The following is a 22,744-nucleotide window of genomic DNA, read 5'->3' as shown; positions in this document are numbered from 1 at the left end:
CCTGCTTTCGAGGGTGGAAACGAACTGGTCCTTTGAGTTCGTCGATGCGCTTTTCAAGCTCAAGTGCCTTTGTTTCCAGCTCTTCGCTGAGCCCCCAGAAAAACTTCCCACCGGGAGTGATCAGAGTTCTCGAGTCAGGCTTTCCATCTTGGCTGTTGACACGAAGTGGCTTCTTTTTCGCCAATGTTTCTAGGTCGGCTTCTGAAAAGTGTAGTTTCAAGTCTTGAGGCGCAATGACACTGCCTGCCTGCGTGTTGCGAGACGTGTGGGTAAGCGACGACGAGAGCGGTTTGAAGAACTCAAGAGTAGACGCAAGCAATTCTCCTGTCCGTTGCAAATCAGCCACAATCGACTGTGCCGTGTGCTCGCGTTTGTCCTTTGAGTCTTCATGATCTGGCTCCGGCTCAGGGGTAGCTGCAGCCGATGCCTTTACTGGCGACGCCTTTTGCGTTGCAGCGACTGGCGGGTCCGGGTGCTCTTCCTCGACCGTAGCGGGCTTGGGCGATGCCACCTGATTCTTGGTAGCTGTCACGGCGGGCTTAGCGTTGCTTGATGGCTTCTTTGCTTTCTTCTTGCGACCAACGATAGGAGCCTGCACAACCTCGACGTCAGACTTGTTATCTTCCAGCTGCTCTTCTTCAATCTGTTTCTTGCGTTCCTGTCGGTCCTTCTTGGCCTGTGACTTGGTCTTCTTCCTCACAGGGGCAGTCCCAACCTTGCCAGCGACGGGAGGGGGAGAGCTTGCGCGCGAAATAGATGTTGACGTTATCGAAGCGGTATCTGATATCAAGTCGCTTGCAGGGGTGCCCGGCAGGTTCACCGAGGCGATGCTTGCTTGCCTGGACCTAAGCTTGTCAACAGTGGGTATTTGAGGCAGAGACGGTGCTGATATCGCAGACAAGGGCGGCGGCACTTCAGTCTTTGGTGTTGCCACGACACGCAAAGTCCTCGGCGCTCCCGCCCGCTTGATTGGCGATCCTGTTGCCGCTGCAGCGGGACTTGGAGGCACCGAACTGGCTGCTGTTGCCGGCACAGAGCGATCGTTCTTCGTCTGGGAGTCAACCTTTCCTGGTCCAACGTTTGGTGAATCTTCACTGGCCGGCACTTTCGTCGCCGCTACAATGTCGAGCTTTCCTGGGGGCTGTCGCTTGGCCGAAGATGTGGGTGTTGCAACGGCAACCGGCGTGTGAACCGGTTCTTTCTGTGGCTCCCTCTTGGGAGTAGTTTGTACCTGGGATTGGTTCTTCTTGTTGGCGCCCTTTGTCTTTGGTGTATCCTTGGTAACCATCTCTGAAGCCGACTTTCTTGTATCCGGCGTGCTCTTTGGAGTCTCAGTCTCACCCTTGGCTCTCGTAGAAGCCTCTCTTGGCGTGGGTTCCTTGGGAGTTTGTGGTGCAACGGCAGCCTCCTTGGGCGTTGAAGCTTTCGACGGCGTTGTGGGCTGAGTTCTGGCTGAAGCAGTGGCTGCCTTGGGAGTCGCCGGCTCGGAAGCATCACCCTTTTGCTTATTTGTAGCAGCCCTGCTGGGTGTCGCTATCCGGATTGGCGTAACTGGCACAACTGGCACAGCCGGTGTGATGGTGGATGAAGTAGTCCGGGACATTGGTCGAGATGCAGGTCGGACACGCGACTCATCCATGACGGCCTTTGGGATAGCTGGAGCGGTAAAGCCAGGCGGTATGCTGGGAGTGGAACGACGAGGATATTCGAGAAAATGGCTGCTCATTGGAGTCATGGGCATGCCTCGTATAGGCTCATTATCGCTGTCGTTAACGAGGGCATCGACATTGAGAGATGCTTGCTCTTCTGCACTGAGCGGTACCTCATCTACACGACGTCAGTATAGTCTTTCCACGTGGCTCAAAACAATCTCAACGACGAGAGTGGGCTGTGGTGACCACAGCGGTCGCCGGACGATGGCCAAGATGGTGCTGACAAAACAGTAATGTACATCAAATTGCAAAGGTTGTCTCTCGAGCATCTTCGTCACATGAAGGGCAAGACAATAGTACAAAGCCACCTCTGTATTAGAAAGTAAGCATGCCGACTTGATGGCGGCAGGAGGGGTAGTTACGTACATGCGGTGACCATGACGAAGACGACGAGAGAAGCTGACCTTTGCATCGGCAGGACAGCGCAAACCACCCAGGTATGACAAAACAAAAAGTAAGATAAGAAGGAAACGTGAAGGTAAAAAAAGTGCCGTGAAGACATGCCCGTGTCGAGAAATGCGACAAGTGACCGTGAAGCCCAATCATAACGCCAGGCATCCCAGTGTCGGAGCACCGAATGTGTGCCGATGCAGTCGCTGTATAAACCAAAACGCCATGCAGCCACCGTTCCAAATCGTACTAAGACAGTATGTCTGGCCAGCAGGCCAACCAATATGTAGAAGAATAAAACGACTACCATCGTCCAGCGCCGCCGTAGTTGTTGTTGGAATAAAGCGAAGAAAATCCGCCTTGACCCTGGCCATACAGGCCCTGGCCAGTCATGCCGCCTTGGTGCAGCCTTGCCTGCAAGATACTCGGGTCCTGAACATCGGCAAGACCACCTCCTCCAGACGAGGAAGTGTTTGCATGCCTATGTTTCTTGCCCTTTTTCTTGGATTTCTGCGAACCAGACTCCTGGTAAGCGCCAGGCGAAGGCCCATAAGGGAAGCTTAGAAGGCCAGGGGCAGGGGCAGGGGTGGAGGTCGTGGGGTGCTGATTGAGAAAAGAAGGAAACATTGACTCACGCTTTCCAGCATCAGCTAGCCTAGAACCACCATCCATGTTGCGGCTGCGAAGCAGATCCTGATACATGGCGTCACTGTTGTTCCTTGCCGTGGCGCCTGTCCCGTAGGGCAGACCGCCAGTAGCAAAGCCGTGACCTTGACCGAACATACCAGTTCCGCTGACAGGAGGTGTGCCAGTAGGCTTTAGTCCTGGAGGTGGTCCTTGCACGTTGGTGAAGAATTGTCCACCCAAAGGCTGATGCTGGGACATTGGGTTGAACTGATTGGCATTCTTGGGCATCATTGAGTTTTGCTGGCTCATCAATTTCTGGTTCGCCACAGGCTGCACATTCGCAGAAGCCGAAGTGCTGTCGTTGGCGAAGCTGAAGCGAGAAGTGTGCCTGTTATGACTCGAAGCATTTCCAGTCATTCCATGCTGTTGGGCCTGCGCGTTTTGCATGTTGCCGATGAGGCCGGTAGACTGGTTGCCAGACTTGAAGTTAGAGAGCAGCAACTGTTGTTGTTGCTGCGGTGTCAGGCCTCGGTTGCTCAACCCAAGAGTGCTAAAGTCCTCTGCCAAAGGCGTGCTTTGCCCGAACAGGCTTCCACCAAAGCTTTGCTGGCCAGGCGGTGCAATCGCATGCTGATTGAGGTGGTTGGTGCTGGGTTCGGGTCCGTCTTCAGGCTCTCCGCCCAGTTGCAAACTACCACCTGCCGTTGCCTCATTGTCCTCGCGTTCAGCAGCCGGCGCCTGTTGCTGGGATGCTGCTTTGGCTTCAGCTTCAGCCTCCCGCAGTACAGCAAGTTCTTTTTCCTTTTCTTTCATGGCGCGACGCTTTGCACCACCATTGGGATCGAGCAATTGAGGAAACTCGGTAATGGCCTTCAACTCTTCCTCTGACAGAATAGCACTTGAGAAAACAAACTTAAAATCGGGCGAGCAGATGATCTTCAACAAGTCTGGGAAATCCTTGTTGCGGGGTTTGGATGGTCGTGTGGAGGGTGAAGATGTTGATGTGGACTGTGACGTTGCGGAAGTTGATGCTGGTGGAGACTTTTCTTTTTCCTTTTCCTTCTCCTTTTCTTTGTCCTTGTCCTTGTCCTCTTCTTTTTCCTTCTCCTTTTCCTTCTCTTTCTCCTTCTCTTTGCCCTTCTTTTTTGGTGCCTCTGTTGGCTTGGGTGCTTTTGACGCTTGTGCAGGTACTGCATTCGTGACCATGGGGCTAGCATTATTTGAAGCAGTTGTTGAACGACTTGCACGACGTTCCAAGACTGCTTTACTGCCCCAGTTCGCAGTGGCGGGTAGGCCAGGTGCGTCGTGTATCGAACTCGAAGTATCTGTACTATCTTGTCTGTGCATTGGTATTGCAGCGGCAACAGCAGGCCCTTGATGAGCGGGAGGCGCAGCCCGGGACGTCGAGGATTGGGACGGTTGTTGGGTCTGGATCGAGTTCATCATGGACAGGTCTTGGCGGGTGAAGCTGTCGTTGTCTTCGCCGGGCTCGTGTAAGAACATGCAGTTGCGGTTGTTGCATGTTTCGCCGCGGAGGTAGGCCGAACAGTACTTGGTCGTGCCAAATTGTGCTCTGTAAGACGTGAGCTGAGTAGATGACACATGGCACAAAGAGTGGCCGCATACCTCAGCACTCGATCGCCGTTTTGCGAGCCGTCGACGGCGTTGATGCATCTTTCGGCATCTTCCTTGCGAGCAAAGGTCACATAGACACCAACAGACTGTTGATGCTGTGCATTCTCCTTGGCTTTGCTCACAACGATCTTCAAGATCTTGCCGTACTGACCAAAGTAGTCATCGCCGCGCAACGTCTTGAGCAGTTCGTCTTCACGTATTGTCGGCGTGAGACCCGTGACGTACACTAGGTTCTTCTGGACGACACGTAGGCCAGACAGGTGCTTCCGGCTGAGCGAGTCGGCCTCGGCTTTCTGTGCTTCCTTTTGCCGCATCTGTGCATTCTTTTTGGCCTTTTGCGCAATCTGTTGTTTGTGCTGTGCCATTCTGCCCAATGTCAGAGGGTGTTGAAGAGTGAGGGGAACAGGGGACCCACTCTTCGGGAGAGATGGTCTTCCACTCGATTGTCGAGTCATCGTAGGGCCGGCGACAGGCGGGGCACAGGCCGTTCATGGTAGTCTTGATGTTGTTGTAGCAGAACTGGCATATCTGGCGACGCGTGTTAGCATGGCGGCCCCGGGTGCCTTCACCGAGTTTTGGCGAGGGAAGCGCACTTGGTAGCCACAGGGACATGGGCGGAAGTTCCTGTCTGACAAGTCGAACTCCTCGACGCAGAGGGGGCAGCACTCTTCCTCGTCATCGTCGACGAACTGGTCCTGGTGCATCCGAGACATGGCGGAAGATGGGTGTGTAGTGCACGCAGCGGTGTTGAGCGTAACGGTGGCGCCCGAGGGCAGTCGTGGTATAAATGCGGGGGTGGGATAAGGGCCTGGGGGTGGAGCACTTGCAGGGCCAGAAGGAAATCGCTGAAGCACAAATAAACGCCGGCCGGGTTGTCGCTGTCGCTGTAAGAGAGATCCACTCGAGGTGATGGGGGTTAAGAGGCTGCACCTGCGTGATGGGACACAAGGTTCCACTCGACGCTATTACATAATCATGCGTCTCGCGGGTTGAGCTACCAACTTCACGACGTCGACGCTATCACCACCCCAAGTCGCCTTTTTCCGCTGCATCGCGTCGCCTCACTCCACCCTCTTCGCAAATCATGGCTATGCGGCTCGCTGTTGGCCGGCCATTGGGCGCCGCCGTCCGCGCCACGAGCTGCTCCCGCAATGCGGTGCGCACCTTTGCCTCGACGGCTCTGCGGGCCAAGGAAGTTGCGGGAACCACTTCGGAGACACCCAACATGCGGGTACGCAAAGAAACATGGCTGGAGATGAATTGTCCCTTCTAACGGCATTGGCAGTTTGCTCCCCGCGACGACGTCGGCAAGCTCAAGGCCCCGGTGGTCAACCCGGCAGACCACTACAAGGAGAGGGGCGAGGCGCTGCACAAGTACGGACAGTACATCATGTCATGCCTGCCCAAATACGTCCAACAGTTGGTCTCTCAATCTCGGGGTGCAGAGCAGGCTCTGACCGTCATGCAGATTCTCGGTGTGGAAAGATGAATTGACCATCTACGTCCCTCCCGCGGGCATCATCCCTACCTTTACCTTCCTCAAGTACCACACCGCAGCCGAATTCACCCAAATCTCCGACATTACTGCCGTCGATTACCCCACCAAAGACCAGCGCTTCGAGGTCGTCTACAACATGCTCAGCATCCGCCATAACTCGCGCATCAGAGTCAAGACGTACGCTGACGAGGCGACCCCGGTGCCTAGTCTGTGCGATCTCTACGATGGTGCCAACTGGTACGAGCGCGAGGTCTACGACATGTTTGGCGTCTTCTTTGTGGGACACCCCGATCTGAGGCGCATCATGACAGACTACGGTTTTGATGGACACCCACTGCGAAAGGACTTCCCAATGACGGGATACACCGAGATCCGATATGACGAGGAGAAGAAGAGAATTGTCGTGGAGCCTCTTGAGATGACGCAAGCGTTCAGGAACTTCCGCGGTGGTTCATCTGCATGGGAGCAGGTTGGTCCGGGTGACGATCTCACGCCAGAGAACGTGAGTTTAGCCTCAGTTTACTCTTTGGTTCCAATGCCTAACAAAAGAATAGTTCAAGCTGCCAACACCGAAGCCAGAGCCACCGAAAGAGGAGAAGAAATAGAAATATTTGAGCATCTGAGTTGTAAATACCTGCGAATGAATGTGCCGGCGCACTTTCAACATGGAGTGAAGGGTTGAGTGTTTGGTGCTGACCTCCGCTGAGAGACCAAGTGAAGTTACTAAAAACAATTACCCATTGGACTGCAGAAGATCCTGTAACTTTAGACACGTGTCCGGCGGGTGCCAGCGGGAATTGAGTTCCTCCATCCTGTTTTTCTGTGTCGTTGGCCTTGATGACCATATGCCAAGCAAAACTCGCATTCGGCCACCCGTTGTGGTAAGCCGCGTCCCACCCACCTCGCACTATCGACGAAACCTTGGTACTCACAGCATGGGGTATTAGCCGTTGAAGCAAGCTCTCTAGGGTGTCGAGACATATGCCTTGTGAGAATCGTTAAGCTTACGGTTAGCGTTACACCAAGCTCGCATTTCGTCGCTCAAAGATACCCCGCTTTCTTGCCCTGATCCCCCGCTACCGTCCCTGTGGTGTGTAATAGCATCGGAGTACCGGTCTGGGATTCCGAAACCACTGCAAGTGAGGGTACAGGTAACTGGGTATGGCAGAGGTAGATCGCACGTAAACTAAAATGCCTTCCGACATTCTGCCAATCACACAGGGCTGGTGTGGATGTAGCCTATGTATGGGTCGCGGTCGCACGTGTAGTTGACAAAGTATAAAAAGGCCAGTGATTGTATCTCTTTTCATGAGCCGGTAACAAACAATGCTTTTCAGCTTCTTGATACACCTCACCCTTGCAGCCACCACTATGTCAACCAACACCACGACCACGACTGTCGAGCCCTTCACGCTCTCTGCCCCCGCCGGAACAGACATCTGGCGCAAGCCCCCCTCGCATAACGCCTTCAACGCCTCGACATATCCCGCGCAGCTGCCCACCTACAAGCTCGCGGATTTCCAACGCGCAAGACTAACTTTTGCCCTGCCGCCCTCGGCCCAGCTGCGCCAGTACGACCAAGCCGGACTCCTGCTGCACCTGACCAAACCGGGGCTCCCAGCCAACGCGACCAAATGGGTGAAAACGGGGATTGAGTTTTACTACGGAAAGCCGTATGTAGCGACGGTGGGCTGCGACACGTGGGCCGACTGGTCGCTGGTGCCGATGCCCGAGTTTGTGGATGGCGCGCAGCCCGGCGCGACGATTGAGGCGCGGCGCGAGAAAGACGTGCTGGGCAAGAGTCTGTGGATCTATTGGATTGTGAAGGATGCGGCGGGCAACGAGGTTGAGCGCCGCCCGCTCAGAGAGGTCACTTGGTTTCTGGCCGATGAGGACTGGGATGTTAGTGTGGCGGGGTATGTGTGCAGGCCGACGACTGAGGGTGGCGAGGAGGCACTGGAGGCGCAGTTTAAAGATGGTGTGGAGATTGAGGTTGGCGGATCCAAGTGAGGTGGTGGTGGTGTTGTTTGTTTGCTGTGAACTTGAGACGGCTCGGTCGGCCTTGTCGGGCATGTACACTGTTGGATGAATAAGAAAAAGGATGTAGGGATTCTACGACTTTCCGTTGAAAACGGGGTACTCACACACGCAATGTGAAGGCAGCAGCTTTCACGGCCCCTTGAAGTACTTGCTTGATGCATCTGCAGCTTCTCTCTCTATCTCTTTGACTGCAAGTCCACTTCTCCTTCACCCATCACGGTGAGCAAACAAGCCCTCGGTGCATCCAATGGCGCTGTGTATTCAGATTCTAAATTATTAGTCTCTCCTCCTTCACTTTTATATCACGACGCTGCACCTATCCGCCTCGCCTCTGCACTCACCCACCCACAATCTGCACTTGCAAACGCGCAACTCGCACTTCCCAATACCACATACACAACAAAATCCTATCCAATAAAAAACATCATAAAAGAGACAGCGCACCAAGCCAAACCAAACCATGGGTCGCGTCCAACTGCACTGTCCCTCCACGCACAAAACCATCGACGGCTTCGTCATCGGCGCATACCAGAAACCCGAGCAAGTCCTGCAGGGCGTGCGGCTGGCCCTCGACATCAAGTACGCAGCGCTCTACACAACCGACGCGCGGCACATTAGCGACCCGCAGACGCTGCAGGAAGACGAGCGCGTGCTAGTTGCCGCGCACGAAGATGAAGTCATGTTGCCGGATGCAGTGTACAGCTACGTATTGTATGCGGGAGAGGAAGAGGCGGATGTGGATCCGGATGTGGAGGGGTATGGGGAGGAGTGGGTGGTAAGAGCCCCTTATATTTCTTTCACTTTCTTTCTGACTATCTGCTCTGTGTAAACATCCATTTATGGAAGTAGTCGAGGTGGTGCGAGGTGCGAGGTAATACTAACAGCAAGCAGAATCTCAGCGACCACGAAAAAAGCCAGCATATACTCAGCTTGAGCGTGACGAAGCCGTCATCAAGGAATAAAATGCGTATCACCCGCCCGTATGCAGCCGTGCATGCGGAAATGGTAGCGATAAAACAGTGCGATATTAGCGTGGCGTCAGCAGCACCACTGCCATCATCAGTATCAGTATCGGTATCAGCGGGAGAACAAGAACAAGAAGGAGAAGGAAAGGGGAAATCAGAAGCAGAACCAAGCACATCCAACACCCCCCACGAAACTCTTATCCAGGACCGCTGGGGCATATCTCTCGACGCACTCCTCCCCCCAAGCATGAAGCCGTCAACCGGAAAATACACATCCACAACGCACGCATCAGCACTCGCACCCGCCACGCTCGCCGCGCTCTCGCTCTTCGCGTCATGCACACACGGCCAACCGCGACTCGCCTGCGAAGTCCTGAGCGAAGCTGTAGCGCTGCGCACCGAGGAAGACCAGACTGAAGATCGCGATCCCGTGCTGCGCATGGACGATGTGCTGAATGCACTCGACATGGTGTATGAGCGCGCGGGCGTGATTCCAGTCAAACTGACCAAGGGGAAGAGCGGGAAGGCGCGCAAGAGGGCGAAGGGGAGGGCAAGGAAGAGCGAGGGTAGTGGCGGGGCTTGAAAGGGGCGATTGTGAGGATATGAGAATGAGAATGAGAATGAGAAAATGGGACATGAGATGAAACGAGAAATGGGGGATTCCTGAAGAAAAAAAAACAATTCCAGTCTTCCTCTCAAATTGAGGAGTGCGTATATGAGGGAGAGAGAAGAGAAAAAAAAGAGGCTGGTATAATTCGATTGCGGGTATTGTAATTTTTTCCTTTGTCATTTTTTTTGGGGGGGGGGCATAATAATAAGTAAGGGAGGGGGAGGGGGTGTCACACTGTGTTTTGTTGCTACGAAGACAACAACAACAACAGCATGTGCGGGGTATAACCCCAATGCCCACTACTCAGCCGCCCTCATTTACAAGTAGTAGTAGTAGTAGTAGTAGTGTGCTCTGCCTATTTTATCCAAAAGGCATATCATGCGCAAACTCGCAATCTACCTTTTTTTTGTTTTCCTCGTCTCCGTGACACTCTGTACTAGGAACAGAGTACGAACGCTAAGTTCCGGCGCGACTCCAGCGTATTCAGGCATACTTACGGGCAACAGATATTCTTCTGTAATGCCACGCAAGCTGCTTGTTGGTCGTGGGACGTCTTGTGAATGGTTTCTGTGTGTAGTTGCGTGCTCATAGATAGTGTGTCATGAGCCGGAGAATGAGGATGCCAACATGTCATGTGAGTGGGCACGTGGGGGTGGAAAAGAGGGCGGGTACGTAGCACGCGCACGTTCTGTGCCGAGGATTAGAATCGGGAAAGCCAGGTTATGCTGAGGGGAGAAAAAAAATGGCGGTGTGACGCAGAAGAAAATACCAGTGGACGTATTGAAATTGGCAGAGAGAAGAATGGAAGTGTATGGTGTGTATTACAGACGGGTTCCCCCAAAAAAAAAGGGGAGTCGAGAGAAACTAGCAAGGCAGTATGGAAAAAAGCGATGCGATTGGAAGAGAAAAAAATGAAAAAGCCCATTATCTGTTCTCAAGTCTATGGAATGAATTGCTCTGTACTTACTATCCAACCAACCCTTCAAAAGCAGAGACGCCTACGCTGCGTGAGCAGCTCTCTGCGGATTGGGCCGACTGCGAATCTCGCTCTGGTGAACTTCCAAATGTCGCCCGCTCGCATCCTTCTCAAGTTCAACCGACTTGGAAACGTTGAGATAGTCTTCATCTTCCTTTTCCACCACCCCGGGCGTAGCGACATGGATGCCCTCAACGAGAACCTTTTCGTCTTCGGGAATGTTGAGAGAAGCAGTTTTGATCTCGGGCGTCTGCTTCTTTGTGCCAAGGGGCGGGTCGAAGCGCTTGCGTATCGTCTCAATCATCTTGCTGAACCAGAACCAGTTCAGGCCGTTGAGGATAACGTTGGAGGCTAGGTAGGCGAATATGAGCCAGAAGGGAATAGATTGGCCTTCAGAGTAACGGAGAAGGTCGTTCTTAAAGGCTGCGTTGCCGACAAGCGTATCGTTGGACAATTTTCCGAGTTCAGGGTCAGATTGCGGGACTATGCCGGCTGTGTATATGTGGTAGACGTCGGCAAAGACGCGGAACGACTGGTATGTTCCCCAGACGAGACGGCACGAGAAGAAGGTGCACAGTAGGGCTATGCCGTTGACGAGCTGGACCGTGGAGCCCGTCATGTTGAGCTTGTCGCAGAACCAGTGGATGTTGAGAAAGGGCGAGGAGAGCTCGTAGAGAATGAAGCTGCAGGCATAGTAGTTGACGAATGGCCTCTGTTGAGGAGATTAGCGGGACAGCCCCCAAGACTGAAGCGCGGGATGCACTTACAAAGCCCAGCGAGAAGACGCAGAGGGCCGAGATGGCGTGGAACAGCATGCCGATTCCGAATATCTTGATGTTCTGGACGGTGATGATCAAGTCCCAGACGAAATAGCCGCCCGCAAAAGCCTGGATCAAGCCAGAGGCACCGGTGTATCCATGCACGCGCTCAATGCTATCCATCTGATTCAATTCCGAGTCTGTCCACATGACCCACAGGGCCAGGGCGCAGATGAGGGTGCTCTGGACAAAGGACACAATGTGGACATCCCAGTTGAGGCGGGTGCGGGCGTTGAAGGACGAGTATATGCGGGGGAAGAAGAGGCGCGAGACGGCGGGCGAGATGATGCGGTAGGTGACGTCGTACAGGACAAAGGCAAAGGCCACCTCGTGGAAGTGCAGGGGGAGTGTTTTGAGCGAGAGGTATTCGGCGACGGGCTCGACGTACTTGACCAGGCTCTCGGGCCGCGGGAAGGGGAATGGATCGTGCATGGTGGTGGTGAGGCGTGGGCGGGCGGCGGGATGAACAGCACCAGCGGTCGCACGCGAGTGGTTTGAGGTGCGATGGCGCAGCAGTCTGGGGACGCAGCGACCGGTGGTGGTGATGGAGCAGTATGCTTGTCCGAGCAGGAGATGAGGCGGCGGCGGGGGGAGAGCACGCTCATGTACTCCTCTCGAGGGTGCCTGATAGAGAGGGTGCCGGATGACGATGGCGCAAGGAACCACGGACGGCTCCTGGTAAGCCGGGATGCGATTAGCGAGCCGAGGCCTGCTCACGCTGCGCCCAACCGCACACGACGCATTGGATAGGGTTGCAACCGTGCTAGGACGAGATACTATTACAGCCACGGGACCACGTCATTTAAACTCTGTTTCACCTGCCTATGCATGGTGCACCGCCACACGAGGCGTAATACAGCACTGGCATCGGGAGCTGATAAGCCCGCACGTGAGAATTATAACGCACCCGAGGATGCGCCGCCTACGTGGACGCTCTTCCTCAACACCGGAAGCATCGGGCCTGGTTAGGTTTTGGGCACATCAGAATTGCTGCAGAATACGGTCAACCTCGCGTTCGGACGGATAGGGATCCATGGCTGTGTTCACAATTTCCTTCCACCATGGCATGCATCTGCCCCCAAACAGGGATTTGGTGTATTCCCAATATGCGGGCCACCAACCAGCCATCTCCCAATCGACAATTCCCGTAACCTTGCCAGTACCAGGGTCAACAAAGACGTGATCCCCACACAAATCTGCATGCGTGAATACTATTTTGTGCTCGTCTGAAAGCTGCTTTCGATAATGCGCTGCAAGTTCTGGACGGGGGCACCGCGTGACGGGGGCGACAAGCACATCATGAAATTCAGCTACCGAGGCAAAAGGACCGCAGGAAAAGCCACTGTTGAGACGATGGTCATATGCGGGTCCACCTGTACAAGACCCAAAATAAGGGGGATGAGGAGGACGTAGAGCCCGTAACTCACAAAGATAGTCGGAAAGTTGGCGTCGCGTCGTCTCTTGTGCTGCTTCGCTCATGCGCATCCAGGTATCAGTAAGAGACAAGCCAGGAACGATGTCCATGGAAAACCAGCTGTCGCGTTCTTGAATGCATGAATCTATGACCCGAGGCACCGGGATCGACGTGTTGTGCCGCATGAAGAGGATAGCGCTCACTTCTCGCTGGATGTCATGGCTTGTTCCATACTTTTTGAATATGCCATTGTGTTGTTGAGCCTTTCTTTCCAGGAATTGAAGGGCTGGATTGTGAACTGCAGGCGATGAGCTCGGCATGATAACCTCTGGCTTGAACGTGTGTAAAGATGGTCGGCGCAAGGTTCGTGGTTGAAATGTAGGTGATTGCGGGTTGTATGATGGGGCTCTTCGATTCCGACCGGCGCTTGGACCACCGAAACCCAGGATCACGTGCATTTGCGTAGCGACTCAAGGAAGTCTAGCAATGGAACAGGTCAATCAATGAAAGGCTCGTCATTCGACAACAACCATGCAGTCCGGTCGAAGGATGAATCGAGTCTTGTCTCTGATCACAGATGCTTGCTCGCGACTGACTGTATTCGTCGTGTTCAGCCAAGTCATGTTGACCTTGTTAGACGCGCCATCAGGTGACGTCGTGTCTTACAGTGTAGTATGCTGACGTATTTGGCTGGCTGAAATGCCCTGGTCGCCTGCTTCTCGCTCTCCAAGATATTACTGCGTGCTGGTAGTATCTAGTTTCAAGATTCTCAGTCAGGTCCTCTCAGCAGCAAGAGAATATGGTTCAAGTGTGGGAGAAAAGCTTCAAATCCACATGCACCGTCAAGCTTCTGCAGTTCAGTTAGTACTAGGAACTACACGGCCGTTAAACTATTCCTGCAAACCACGATTCCCACTTGATCTACACTGTCAAGTGAGGTCAGGGCGGGGATGGCCATGTACGCGACGGCATGCAGGGATCAGGGTACATCAAAGTTTGGACGCTGGCAAAGGCGGGACGGCCAGCGCAACCCATCCTCTAAATGCCGCAACCATGAAGGCGTTTCGGCAGTCGCTCGCAGACTGCACACTCCATCCGCCACTCTCGCGACGGCCAGCAGCGATACGGCGCCCGTCGACGGCTTGTGCCCGCCGTACCTATACCCGGCCCGCCTTTGCACCCAAGCCCACAATCGACGTCAAGCACATCAGACAAAATCCCGGTCTCTACGAGCAAAACTGCATCGACCGCAATTATGCCGCACACAGCAAGTCGTCCTGGCGCATCATCGAGCTCCACGAGCAATGGCTGGCGCTGCAGCAGAGCAGCCGCAGCCTGCGCGAGCGCAACAACCGGCTGCGAGCCAACCTTGCGAGTACAGCATCGCGGGCCAAGGGTGCCGCGGGGCAGCCCGTTGCCATGCGAGAAGGCCTGATTGCTGAAGCAAAGGCGCTCAAGGTCGAGCTCAGCACCATTGAAGCCCAGGAAACACAGCTGCAGGAAGAGATTGAGAGCCTGGCGCAGGACCTGCCCAACCTGAGCAGCACGCACACGCCAGTCGGCACAGAGTTTGACGTCGTTGGCTACATCAATGCGCCGTCTGCAAACGAGCCATTGCCAAAGTCTCCCAAGTCGCACGTCGACATTGGCCAGCAACTGGGCATTTTGGACTTTTCGGGGTCGGCACAAACGTCGGGATGGGGCTGGTATTTTCTGGTTGGCGACGGCGCCCTGCTGGAGCAAGCGCTGGTGCAGTACGCCCTGAGCGTCGCCGGGAAGAGGGGATGGAAAGCCGTCGCACCGCCCTCGATGGTGTACTCGCACATTGCAGCGGCATGCGGGTTCCAGCCGCGCGACCAGAACGGAGAGCAGCAGATTTACGCCATTGAGCAGTCTGAAAAGGACAAGGCGAAGCCGCAGATGGCTCTGGCGGGCACGGCCGAGATACCGCTGGCGGGCATGAAGGCAAACCACACGTTTGAAGAGGGCGAGCTGCCGCTCAAGACGGTGGGCGTCAGCAGATGCTACCGTGCCGAGGCGGGCGCAAGAGGGGCCGACACCAAAGGGCTGTACCGGGTGCACGAGTTTACAAAGGTCGAGATGTTCGCGTGGACGCTGCCCGACAACATGGGCGACGAGCACTTCACCGCCACGGCCGCGCCGAGCTCCGAGGCCATTTTGGAGGAGATGCTGTCGATACAGAAGGAGATTTTGGGAGCGCTTGGACTGCACTGCCGCATCCTCGAGATGCCGACGACGGACCTGGGCGCGAGTGCCACGCGCAAACTGGACATTGAGGCCTTGTTCCCGTCGCGCGAAAAGGACCAGGGCTGGGGCGAGGTGACGTCGACGTCCATGTGCACCGACTACCAGAGCCGGCGGCTGCAGACGCGCATGCGAGTCAAGGGAGGCAAGCTCGAGTTCCCGTACACGCTCAACGGAACGGCGCTGGCGGTGCCGCGGGTGCTGGCGGCGATTTTGGAGCAGCACTGGAGCGAGGCCGAGGGCACCGTGGCCGTCCCCGAGGTGCTGCGGCCATTCATGGGCGGGCAGGCAAGAATACAAGCATAGCGCGATTAGCACTGTATCATTGTATAGTATGTACACTATCAGCCAGACGCGGTGTCGACGAGTGGCCCACGTCGCCCGCTGCATCATTTCAGACACAGGTTCAGACACAGGTCCAAACACACCCTCTGCCCCGGTCCCCTGTCCGGGCGGCGGCATCCCAGCTGGCGGCCGTCGAGGCTGACAGCGCTTGGCCCGGCTGTCGAGGATTATTGGCGCACGGCGGGCCAGGATGGTGGTCTGGCTGCATGTTGCCAGGGCAAGCAGCGCGACCATGTGAACACTTGTGCTTGTTGCCACGGCTCCTGAAACCCGCCTCAACGCTGCCAGTGCGTCGCGGACCCGCCGAAAAACCGAGCCTGTCGAGCTGAAGGCGCCGGACGAGGTGTAGCAGCAGCGGCGCCAGCAGCAGCAGCGAGTGGTAGTGGGAGTTTGTTAGCCGCGATCTACGCCCGCCCATCGCTCGCTCGCTCTGCGACGAGCCTCCGAAATTGGACCGGGTCTGGCGATGTCTGCGGACCGTCGTGGACGCGCGCGACGAATGCGATGCGACCGACGACGGGCGCCGGATGGGCAGTGAGCGCTCGGCACTCGTCGAGTCTGGATACGAAACCATGCGCCGCGACTTTTGGGTGCTGTGTGGTGGTTCGAGAGGGCCGCACGAAGGGGGTGGGTGGGTGGTGGTTTGCCGCTATATTGCGCGCCAGAAAGCTTGCAGCGGGCTCCGGGGTGGCTGGGGACAGTGGCCGTGGCAGCGTCACACACTGGCCTGGCCGACGAGGCGGGGAGCAGCGACACCAGGCGGCGCTGCGAGATGCGTTGAGGGCACGCAGCGGTGCAGTGCAGTGCAGTGCAGAGCAGCAGCGCAGTGCACGGCGGGCGGCGGGCGAGGGGGGGGGGGAGAGCAGGCGGGCTGGCTGGGAGGAGTGGATGGTGGATGCGAGGCTGGAGACTGCGCAAGAGGGATGGCCCGCTAAAACCACCCCACTACCACCACCTCGTCGTCTCGCAGAACGAGTTCCCCGTCTTCACCCACACGGGCGACGTCGAAATCATCATCAGCAATGGCCGCAAGGAGCAGCGCTATCTGCTGCACAAGCTGATCCTCACCCAGTGCTCAGGCTTCTTCGAGGCCGGCACCAGCGACGAGTGGGCCAGCGCCGGTGCTGGTGGAGGAGAGGCGAGCAGCGCACCCCCGACAAGCGGTACCGCCCTCGCGCGGATTCCCGCTGGGTCGCGCCCAGAGCAGAAGCGGAGATGGCGCTACGAGCTGGACTGGGGCGACGGCGACGACGACCTGCCCATGCTGGTGCAAAAGGTACCTTTGTTTGCCGCCCACGCCTGTATACGCTGCTGACACGCTGTGCAGAAGAACCAGCCCACCCTCTTTGGCGGCAGCGAAACAAGCCCGTCGGCGCAGCCTCCCCCAGCGCGAAACAACAAGCCCGCCGCCCCCCAGGCAGGCTTCTTCCACGCCGTCGCCAATTTCTCCACCCTCCACGTGCCCACGGCGCCCCCTGAAATCGACCCCGACGACGACACGTTCCGCGACTACGACAATCTATTCCGCATCTTCTACAACTACCCGCCGTCGCTCGATACCATCAACATTGCCACCGCCTATGTCGAGTGCAAGTCGCTTTTGCAACTCGCCGACATGTACGATGCGCTTGGTGTAATTGGCCAGAGAACACATCAAACACTTCATTTCCATCATCAACTCGTTAAAAAAAAGAGGAAACTTCGAAAAAGGGGTTAAGCGGGGGGGGGGGGGGTTTTGAGAAAAAAAGAAGAAAAAGGAGAAGAAGAAAAAACGAGAGAGAAAAACACATTCCCAAGGGTATCAGGCGCCCGACAACAACAACAAGAAAAAAGAGAGAGAGAGAAACGACGTTTCCGACAACAACGGCAACAGCGACAGCGACAGCGATGGTAACAAGAGTTCCCCAAAAAAATGGACAAAATGGACCAAACAAATCCAATCCTTCTTCATCTGCGCATGCCCACAAACAAAGGCGGGTGAGAGGCAGAAGATGCGCAGCCCAATCAGACCATGGCAATCGAACCATGAAAAGCGCAAAACGTCTGTAGAATGCGCGCATCCAACGCATATATGGCTTGTTTCATTTTTCTTGCAGCCCTATATCTCATCCCACGGGAAATCATGAGGATCGATTCGGGTGCAAGTGAGATAAGGCAGGCCACCCTCGCGCAGATCGAGTTCGAGAAAGTTGCGCATGAGAGGCTTGACGACATCTTTTGCCTTATTCTTGATCTCGTCGATGCGGCGCTCGAGGCGCTTGAGATTGTCGCGATTGTAGTGTTCTGGGTTGAGACGCAGGAAGCGCTTGCATTCGTCGTGGTTTAGGTACGTGGAACCTGCTTGGCCGAGGAGGCGGAAGATGCGGCCTGTGTTAAAAACGGGCGGAGGAGGTAGCGGTGCGTTTTCTCCTCGTGCGCCTGGGGGCCGTGGGGACTTGAGAATTGGGGCTGGTGGCGGTGTCGTGTTTTCCGCAAGCCATTGTCGGAACAGCGAAACTGCTATCCAGTCCAGCCAGTTGCTCGAGGGGCTGACGCGCTCTCCGCGACTTGTTGTGAGCGAAAGGCGGAAGAGCTTGACCTCTATTTTAGCTTTGAGCTCGTCCATTTCGTCCACCTTGTCCTCAATCAGCTCAATGACGGGCTCGGCAATCTGGCCGCGCAGCTGGTTGATGCCCTGGGGCCACTGGCCAACTACGTGCACCATGGCCTCTGCAAAAATGGCCTTGCTACGCGCCATGTAGCCGAGTTTGAGATAGCTGGGTGGGTACTTTGCAATCTGCTTCCATAGCCGTCCCTGAAAGCGGAGCAGGTGGTGGTCTACTCGGGGGCTCTGGCTCTGTCCCTGGCTGTGTCTGTCTGATGTGCTTGACGGCGTGTTTGCGTGTGTTTGCGTTTGTGTGGTAATGAGAGAAAAAAGGAATGAGGTTGGTGAGGCTAGTTGTGGGAGAAAGAGAAGGGAGGGGGTGGACTGGGGTCAGGGTTAGGGTTGGGCCTGGGGGGTTGGGGGGGGGGGAACCAGGAGAAAGAAGTCTTGTATCCATGTTAGTATGTATGCTGGTCGTACATACACATGTATACCCGCCTTCCTCCTCCTCCTCCTCCTCCTCCGTTTTATTATTTCCATTTTCTCAGCAGTCCAGCATTTGCAGGTTTCGTTTCTGCCATTTAGAGCATAGATAACATTATAGGTGTTTTTTTTTCTAGGGGGGGGGGGCGGGGGGCGTCTGAACTTATAGACTAGTAAGTAACGATGGAAATCCAGATGAAGACGTAAGTAAGTATCTGGATTATTTAACTAACTTCGCTTTTGAGTGATGCGCTGGCTATTCTCTCGTTCTCTCTCTTTCTCTCTCTCTATGTGTATGTGTATATACAGACTCAACGTGGAGTCATAATCATGTATGCGCATTGGGCGCCGATATGGGTTGGGTTGGGTAAGTGTAGCTGGATATGACTCATTCATTCATCGACTTAGTTGGCTACTTACTCACTGACTCGTTTTTGACTCTACGCCATTTCTCTCTCTCTCTCTCTTGACTCTCCCCTCCCTCCCCCCCTTTTTTTTGGGCGCGCGGAGTGGGAGAAAGGAGGGAATGGGAACGGATAAGGGTAAGGGAGAGCTAAGTGTCAAGTAAAAACCCTGGATCGACGTCGACGTCGACGTGGACTGGGACTGGGACTGGGACTGGGACTGTTCCCCTGCGTCGGCAGTGGTCAGGTCTAGCAAGTACCAGTACTAGAACCAGAACCAGTTCTCATATCTCCCGTATCATTTTAGTTGCCGCGATGCTTCCCTTGTTTACCCCCTTTTTTTGTTCCCCCCTTTCTTTTCTTTTTCCACTTTGCACTTTCTTTTTCCATGCAATTTTTTCTCTTTTTACCCCATTTAGCCCTGCTTACAGTATATCCCTTTCTTTTTCTTTTCTTTTTTCCACTCGCAGTGTGTGTTGTTTGTTGACAACTACCGTTTTTAGTTGTTTATGTACATTTACGTGGGCGTATATAAGTGCATGTTTGTGTGTGTGGGTTGGAGGAAAACTTGGTTGCAATGAGAGGTTTGAGGGGGGGCGGGTATAAGTGCGTGGGGTTAGGGATCTGGATGGTTTATACAGTGTGGGAGAAGATAGGGTGGCAGGTGGTGGTTTCTGAGATCGCATCTGCATCTTTTGTGTTGTTTATTGGGTTGTTTACGATTGTTGGGGAGGAGAGAAGAGGAGGAGATAGGGGCAGAAGGGGGCTTAGCATGGCCAAGAGGAGCATCCGACTAAAAGTTGGAATGAGAAAAAGCGATCGTACTTGGTGTAGCGAATATGAGAAATCTGTGCTTTTTGTTTTTTGCCTGGAGAACGGTTGATGGTTTGCTTTTTCATTTTCGGTTCGCTGGAAGAGAAGGCGTGGCTTTGGCGCTGAGTTCGCTGAGAAGTTGTCTTGATTATACTACCTTTTTCATTCTTGATCGGCCTGGAACTGTCTTGTATTCGCTTGCTTGGGTCTCTTTCGTCGCCGCAATGGGATAGTGATAGTTGTGGTGATATTGGTGGGGCGAAGGTGTCGAGGGTTGCATCGTTTGAAATGTGCTATTCAAAATGTTCTTGAATATCATGTGGATGCTGTTAACTCGCTATTATTCCTCGATTGTTTGTATAATAGCCATGTTATTCTTGAGTCACCTCGATTATCATCGCTAACGATGGTCGTGTTCCCGCTAGAGGTTGCTCACCAGACTGTGTAGGTGTTTGGTCCGCACTGCATGTCTAACATTGGTTCTCTGATAAACTCACGATGCAGGTACGGGTATATGGGTGCTGTAATTATGGGACTAGGGGCATAGCCATGTGTCTGTGGTTTCTTCTTCAGATCCTCCTGCTTCGCTTACAACTTGCGAAGTGATTGACCTACCATCATCACGACGTCACTGAGTCGCAACGAGTCAAGTCGCAACGAGTCAAGTCGCGCACAGCTACTATCCATCCTATCAATTAAGCCAGAGATTCTCGGGAAGATGCCGTGCTATCCACTTTATGCGTAGATTTGCTCCCTAACAATGGCTGATAAGGCTGCCCTACTCGTTGCTTTTCTCGGGTTCAAAAAGACTCATTTTCCTTTCGCCCCACAGGTCCCTGTGTAGATCTTCACACAGGGTCTATTTCCATCCTAGCTCTCTATGCGGGGCCGAGTTGACATGAATCTGTAGTATATGGGAATAGCCAAACACAAATGGTATTGAATCGGTTCTCTCAACCCCCACCACACTTGAAGCCGAAAACTCACTTGAATATCCTTCCTCCACGGTCGCATTGGCAACATTTTGTAGATCCTGAAGTTTGAAATGTGGGCAGAATCTTCACATGACAGTGGCATGCATGGAAAAAGCAATCCAATTGATGCCTTGCCAGATTCGCTACCGAACATGAGTCGCGTGAGTGATCGGCACTGGGGACCTTGTAAAGAAAATTAGCGGGGTGATCTGCAACCTGCAATAGTGGAAGGATTTGGGGCTTGTAGAAGCGAGCTGTATGGAGTATTTGGCGGACGATATGGCGGGAGGGTGTAAGGGTATCCCATGATAACCTGGGGAGGGTAGGCATGAGATTGGAAAAGCGATACCCTGGATGCATACCAAAGCGGAATAGTAACAGCCTTGGACAATAGTCTCTTGACTCCACTCCCTGAGACGTGGGAACAGGAAAGGGAGGAAAGCGGGATGGCGGAAGGGTAGACGGATGTCAAGGCAGTCATCCATCATCTACTTTGCCACCATTCAGATATGTATATAAACTCCATGGAATGCATGCATTTCAAAATCATCCAAAGCGATCCATTCATCCTTCCAACAAACACTCCTTCACACTACCAGTCTCTACCTACGACCGCCGTTTCTTTTCACACCAAAGCAAACCAACAAACCCTCTTCATCTACGAAAATGCGTTTCACCATCTTTGCCCTTATCGCTCTTATCGGCTTCACCTCCGGCGCTGCCGTAACCAAGCGCCATGACACCTACTACGCCGGCGATGAATCGTACCAGGGAGGCGAGGGAAATGATGGAGGCAATGGCGGCGAAGGCGATGTCTGCGGCCCTCTCTCCACCCCTCTCTGCTGCCAGACCGATATCCTCGGAGTCGCCAACTTGAACTGCGAGAACGGTAAGTTTATAGCTCACTACTCCCAGCATAAAACAGTGGCAGTTTACTGATATCTTTTACAGCCGGCCCCGTCAGTGACGTGGATGCTTTCAACGCTGTGTGTGCCGAGACTGGTCTTACAGCTCAGTGCTGTATCCTCCCTCTTGGTGCTGATGGCTTGATCTGCACTGCTGCTTAAGTCTCTCCTGGGGTCATGTAAATCACTGGTTGGTCTCCTATTATGTTCGACCGCATTGTCTGGGGCCTACACAACACATATTATAAACACTGTATCTTATTTATTCAATTCTATTCTTCTTAGAAGCTCATCCACCGTTACCGCCGATGTTTCCATGGTCTTTCGGATGATGGGCGGCTAGTGGTTTGGTAGCGTAGCTTGTGGATGATAGTTGTACTTATGGCCAATGCCCAACAATCAACAATTATTACTTGCACGCGTTTTTCCTTGATATATCAACGCCACCTAACAAACACCAGTTGAGCTCACCTATACCTCAGCTAACGACAGGGCTTTCATAAGATCTTACATGATCTCAATTTCTATTTACCGCTACGCTGCTAATTCTAGGGCTACACATCACACTAGCCAACGCAAAGTAGATTGTCAAACTAAAGCCCCTTGACCATTGAGACTAATGTTAGAATGAATATAGTTAATATTTTAACTATAGCACACAAACACCCTGGTTGGTAAGATGACACCAAAACTGCGCGCAGCTTGAATAGAAGATTGATGGTATCCAGTGAGCAGCTGTAATATCAGCGGCAGTTGTTGCGGTGATGCATGTAGTAGCGATAGTAGTAAGCAAATAGTGGATACAGCAGTGGGGCAAGCCGCGGTAGCCGCAGCGAAGTTCCCAAGTGCACTAGCTCGAAGGCATCACGTAAGGCTTAGCTACGCGCTAAGTACTGTGTTCCACTAGTAAGCTGCGCACCCCAGTAAGCTGCGCACCCCACCAAATCCTCACAACTCTATCTGCGCCAACGACCATGACTTAACAACCACGGCCTAAGGTGACATCTCGTGAAGGTAGACTAAGTCTCGCGATGGTCTCCTATTAGAATAAACTATGCCAATTAATCTAAGCCCTCGCGAGAGCGTATGACGTACTAGAATCTACTCTCCGGACGCGTCTCCGTGGTGTCCACCCGCGATCAGAGATAGTCTCTGTCAACCGAAAGCTATCAACTACTGAAGAGCAGTCTCTCGTGCAGTGGATCCTAGACCTTAATCGACGAGGCTTTCTACCCTATATAATTGATGTACGACGCATGGCAGACGCTCTACTCGCAGCCCGTCGG

The 22,744-nt window shown here is 54.1% G+C and overlaps 10 protein-coding genes across 10 annotated transcripts; 6 read left to right on the top strand and 4 right to left on the bottom strand.

Annotated features, from left to right (window-relative positions):
• Positions 1-2,042: 2,042 nt before the first annotated feature.
• SETTUDRAFT_113926 (uncharacterized protein) lies at positions 2,043-5,077 on the bottom strand (the record flags this gene model as incomplete). Its single annotated transcript, XM_008022711.1, has 4 exons — positions 2,043-4,302; positions 4,356-4,730; positions 4,780-4,892; positions 4,958-5,077. 4 exons carry the CDS (start codon positions 5,075-5,077, stop codon positions 2,406-2,408), a joined length of 2,505 nt encoding a protein of 834 aa, XP_008020902.1. The 3' UTR covers positions 2,043-2,405.
• A 312-nt stretch (positions 5,078-5,389) lies between these two features.
• On the top strand, positions 5,390-6,670 carry SETTUDRAFT_162432 (uncharacterized protein). Its single transcript, XM_008022710.1, has 4 exons — positions 5,390-5,595; positions 5,650-5,783; positions 5,833-6,364; positions 6,417-6,670. The coding sequence occupies exons 1-4, from the start codon at positions 5,449-5,451 to the stop codon at positions 6,465-6,467; spliced, it is 864 nt and encodes a 287-aa protein (XP_008020901.1). The 5' UTR covers positions 5,390-5,448; the 3' UTR covers positions 6,468-6,670.
• Positions 6,671-7,233: 563 nt separating this feature from the next.
• Positions 7,234-7,990, top strand: SETTUDRAFT_133749 (uncharacterized protein; the record flags this gene model as incomplete). Its single annotated transcript, XM_008022709.1, has 1 exon — positions 7,234-7,990. One exon carries the CDS (start codon positions 7,234-7,236, stop codon positions 7,870-7,872), a length of 639 nt encoding a protein of 212 aa, XP_008020900.1. The 3' UTR covers positions 7,873-7,990.
• Positions 7,991-8,362: 372 nt separating this feature from the next.
• SETTUDRAFT_18531 (uncharacterized protein) lies at positions 8,363-9,450 on the top strand (the record flags this gene model as incomplete). Its single annotated transcript, XM_008021908.1, has 2 exons — positions 8,363-8,677; positions 8,794-9,450. 2 exons carry the CDS (start codon positions 8,363-8,365, stop codon positions 9,448-9,450), a joined length of 972 nt encoding a protein of 323 aa, XP_008020099.1.
• Positions 9,451-10,475: 1,025 nt separating this feature from the next.
• On the bottom strand, positions 10,476-11,703 carry SETTUDRAFT_18530 (uncharacterized protein; the record flags this gene model as incomplete). The annotated part of the gene is made up of 2 exons (XM_008021907.1): positions 10,476-11,165; positions 11,221-11,703. The coding sequence occupies 2 exons, from the start codon at positions 11,701-11,703 to the stop codon at positions 10,476-10,478; spliced, it is 1,173 nt and encodes a 390-aa protein (XP_008020098.1).
• A 549-nt stretch (positions 11,704-12,252) lies between these two features.
• On the bottom strand, positions 12,253-13,005 carry SETTUDRAFT_87219 (uncharacterized protein; the record flags this gene model as incomplete). The annotated part of the gene is made up of 2 exons (XM_008022322.1): positions 12,253-12,745; positions 12,803-13,005. The coding sequence occupies 2 exons, from the start codon at positions 13,003-13,005 to the stop codon at positions 12,253-12,255; spliced, it is 696 nt and encodes a 231-aa protein (XP_008020513.1).
• A 379-nt stretch (positions 13,006-13,384) lies between these two features.
• Positions 13,385-15,345, top strand: SETTUDRAFT_170634 (uncharacterized protein; the record flags this gene model as incomplete). Its single annotated transcript, XM_008022708.1, has 2 exons — positions 13,385-13,643; positions 13,806-15,345. The coding sequence occupies 2 exons, from the start codon at positions 13,385-13,387 to the stop codon at positions 15,254-15,256; spliced, it is 1,710 nt and encodes a 569-aa protein (XP_008020899.1). The 3' UTR covers positions 15,257-15,345.
• An 845-nt stretch (positions 15,346-16,190) lies between these two features.
• Positions 16,191-17,012, top strand: SETTUDRAFT_18527 (uncharacterized protein; the record flags this gene model as incomplete). Its single annotated transcript, XM_008021906.1, has 2 exons — positions 16,191-16,571; positions 16,623-17,012. 2 exons carry the CDS (start codon positions 16,191-16,193, stop codon positions 17,010-17,012), a joined length of 771 nt encoding a protein of 256 aa, XP_008020097.1.
• Positions 17,013-17,393: 381 nt separating this feature from the next.
• On the bottom strand, positions 17,394-18,122 carry SETTUDRAFT_87253 (uncharacterized protein; the record flags this gene model as incomplete). The annotated part of the gene is made up of 1 exon (XM_008022325.1): positions 17,394-18,122. A coding segment is annotated over one exon (729 nt), but the record flags the coding sequence as incomplete, so codon positions are not given.
• A 3,097-nt stretch (positions 18,123-21,219) lies between these two features.
• On the top strand, positions 21,220-21,620 carry SETTUDRAFT_18525 (uncharacterized protein; the record flags this gene model as incomplete). The annotated part of the gene is made up of 2 exons (XM_008021905.1): positions 21,220-21,442; positions 21,505-21,620. The coding sequence occupies 2 exons, from the start codon at positions 21,220-21,222 to the stop codon at positions 21,618-21,620; spliced, it is 339 nt and encodes a 112-aa protein (XP_008020096.1).
• Positions 21,621-22,744: the final 1,124 nt, after the last annotated feature.

This window comes from Exserohilum turcica (genome assembly GCF_000359705.1).
Source record: "Exserohilum turcica Et28A unplaced genomic scaffold SETTUscaffold_1, whole genome shotgun sequence".
In the NCBI taxonomy this organism is placed as follows: Eukaryota; Fungi; Ascomycota; class Dothideomycetes; order Pleosporales; family Pleosporaceae; genus Exserohilum; species Exserohilum turcicum.
The sequence above is the reverse complement of the archived record's forward strand: the minus strand, read 5'-3'. Positions and strand labels throughout refer to the sequence as shown.

What these genes read in the sequence shown, in the direction of transcription:
- SETTUDRAFT_162432 (XM_008022710.1), top strand. Translation starts at nt 5,449, where the DNA reads ATGGCTATGCGGCTCGCTGTTGGCCGGCCATTGGGCGCCGCCGTCCGC. An exon ending in CGGAGACACCCAACATGCGG is followed by an intron (nt 5,596 to 5,649) that starts GTACGCAAAGAA and finishes CGGCATTGGCAG; the next exon opens with TTTGCTCCCCGCGACGACGT. An exon ending in ACGATCTCACGCCAGAGAAC is followed by an intron (nt 6,365 to 6,416) that starts GTGAGTTTAGCC and finishes ACAAAAGAATAG; the next exon opens with TTCAAGCTGCCAACACCGAA.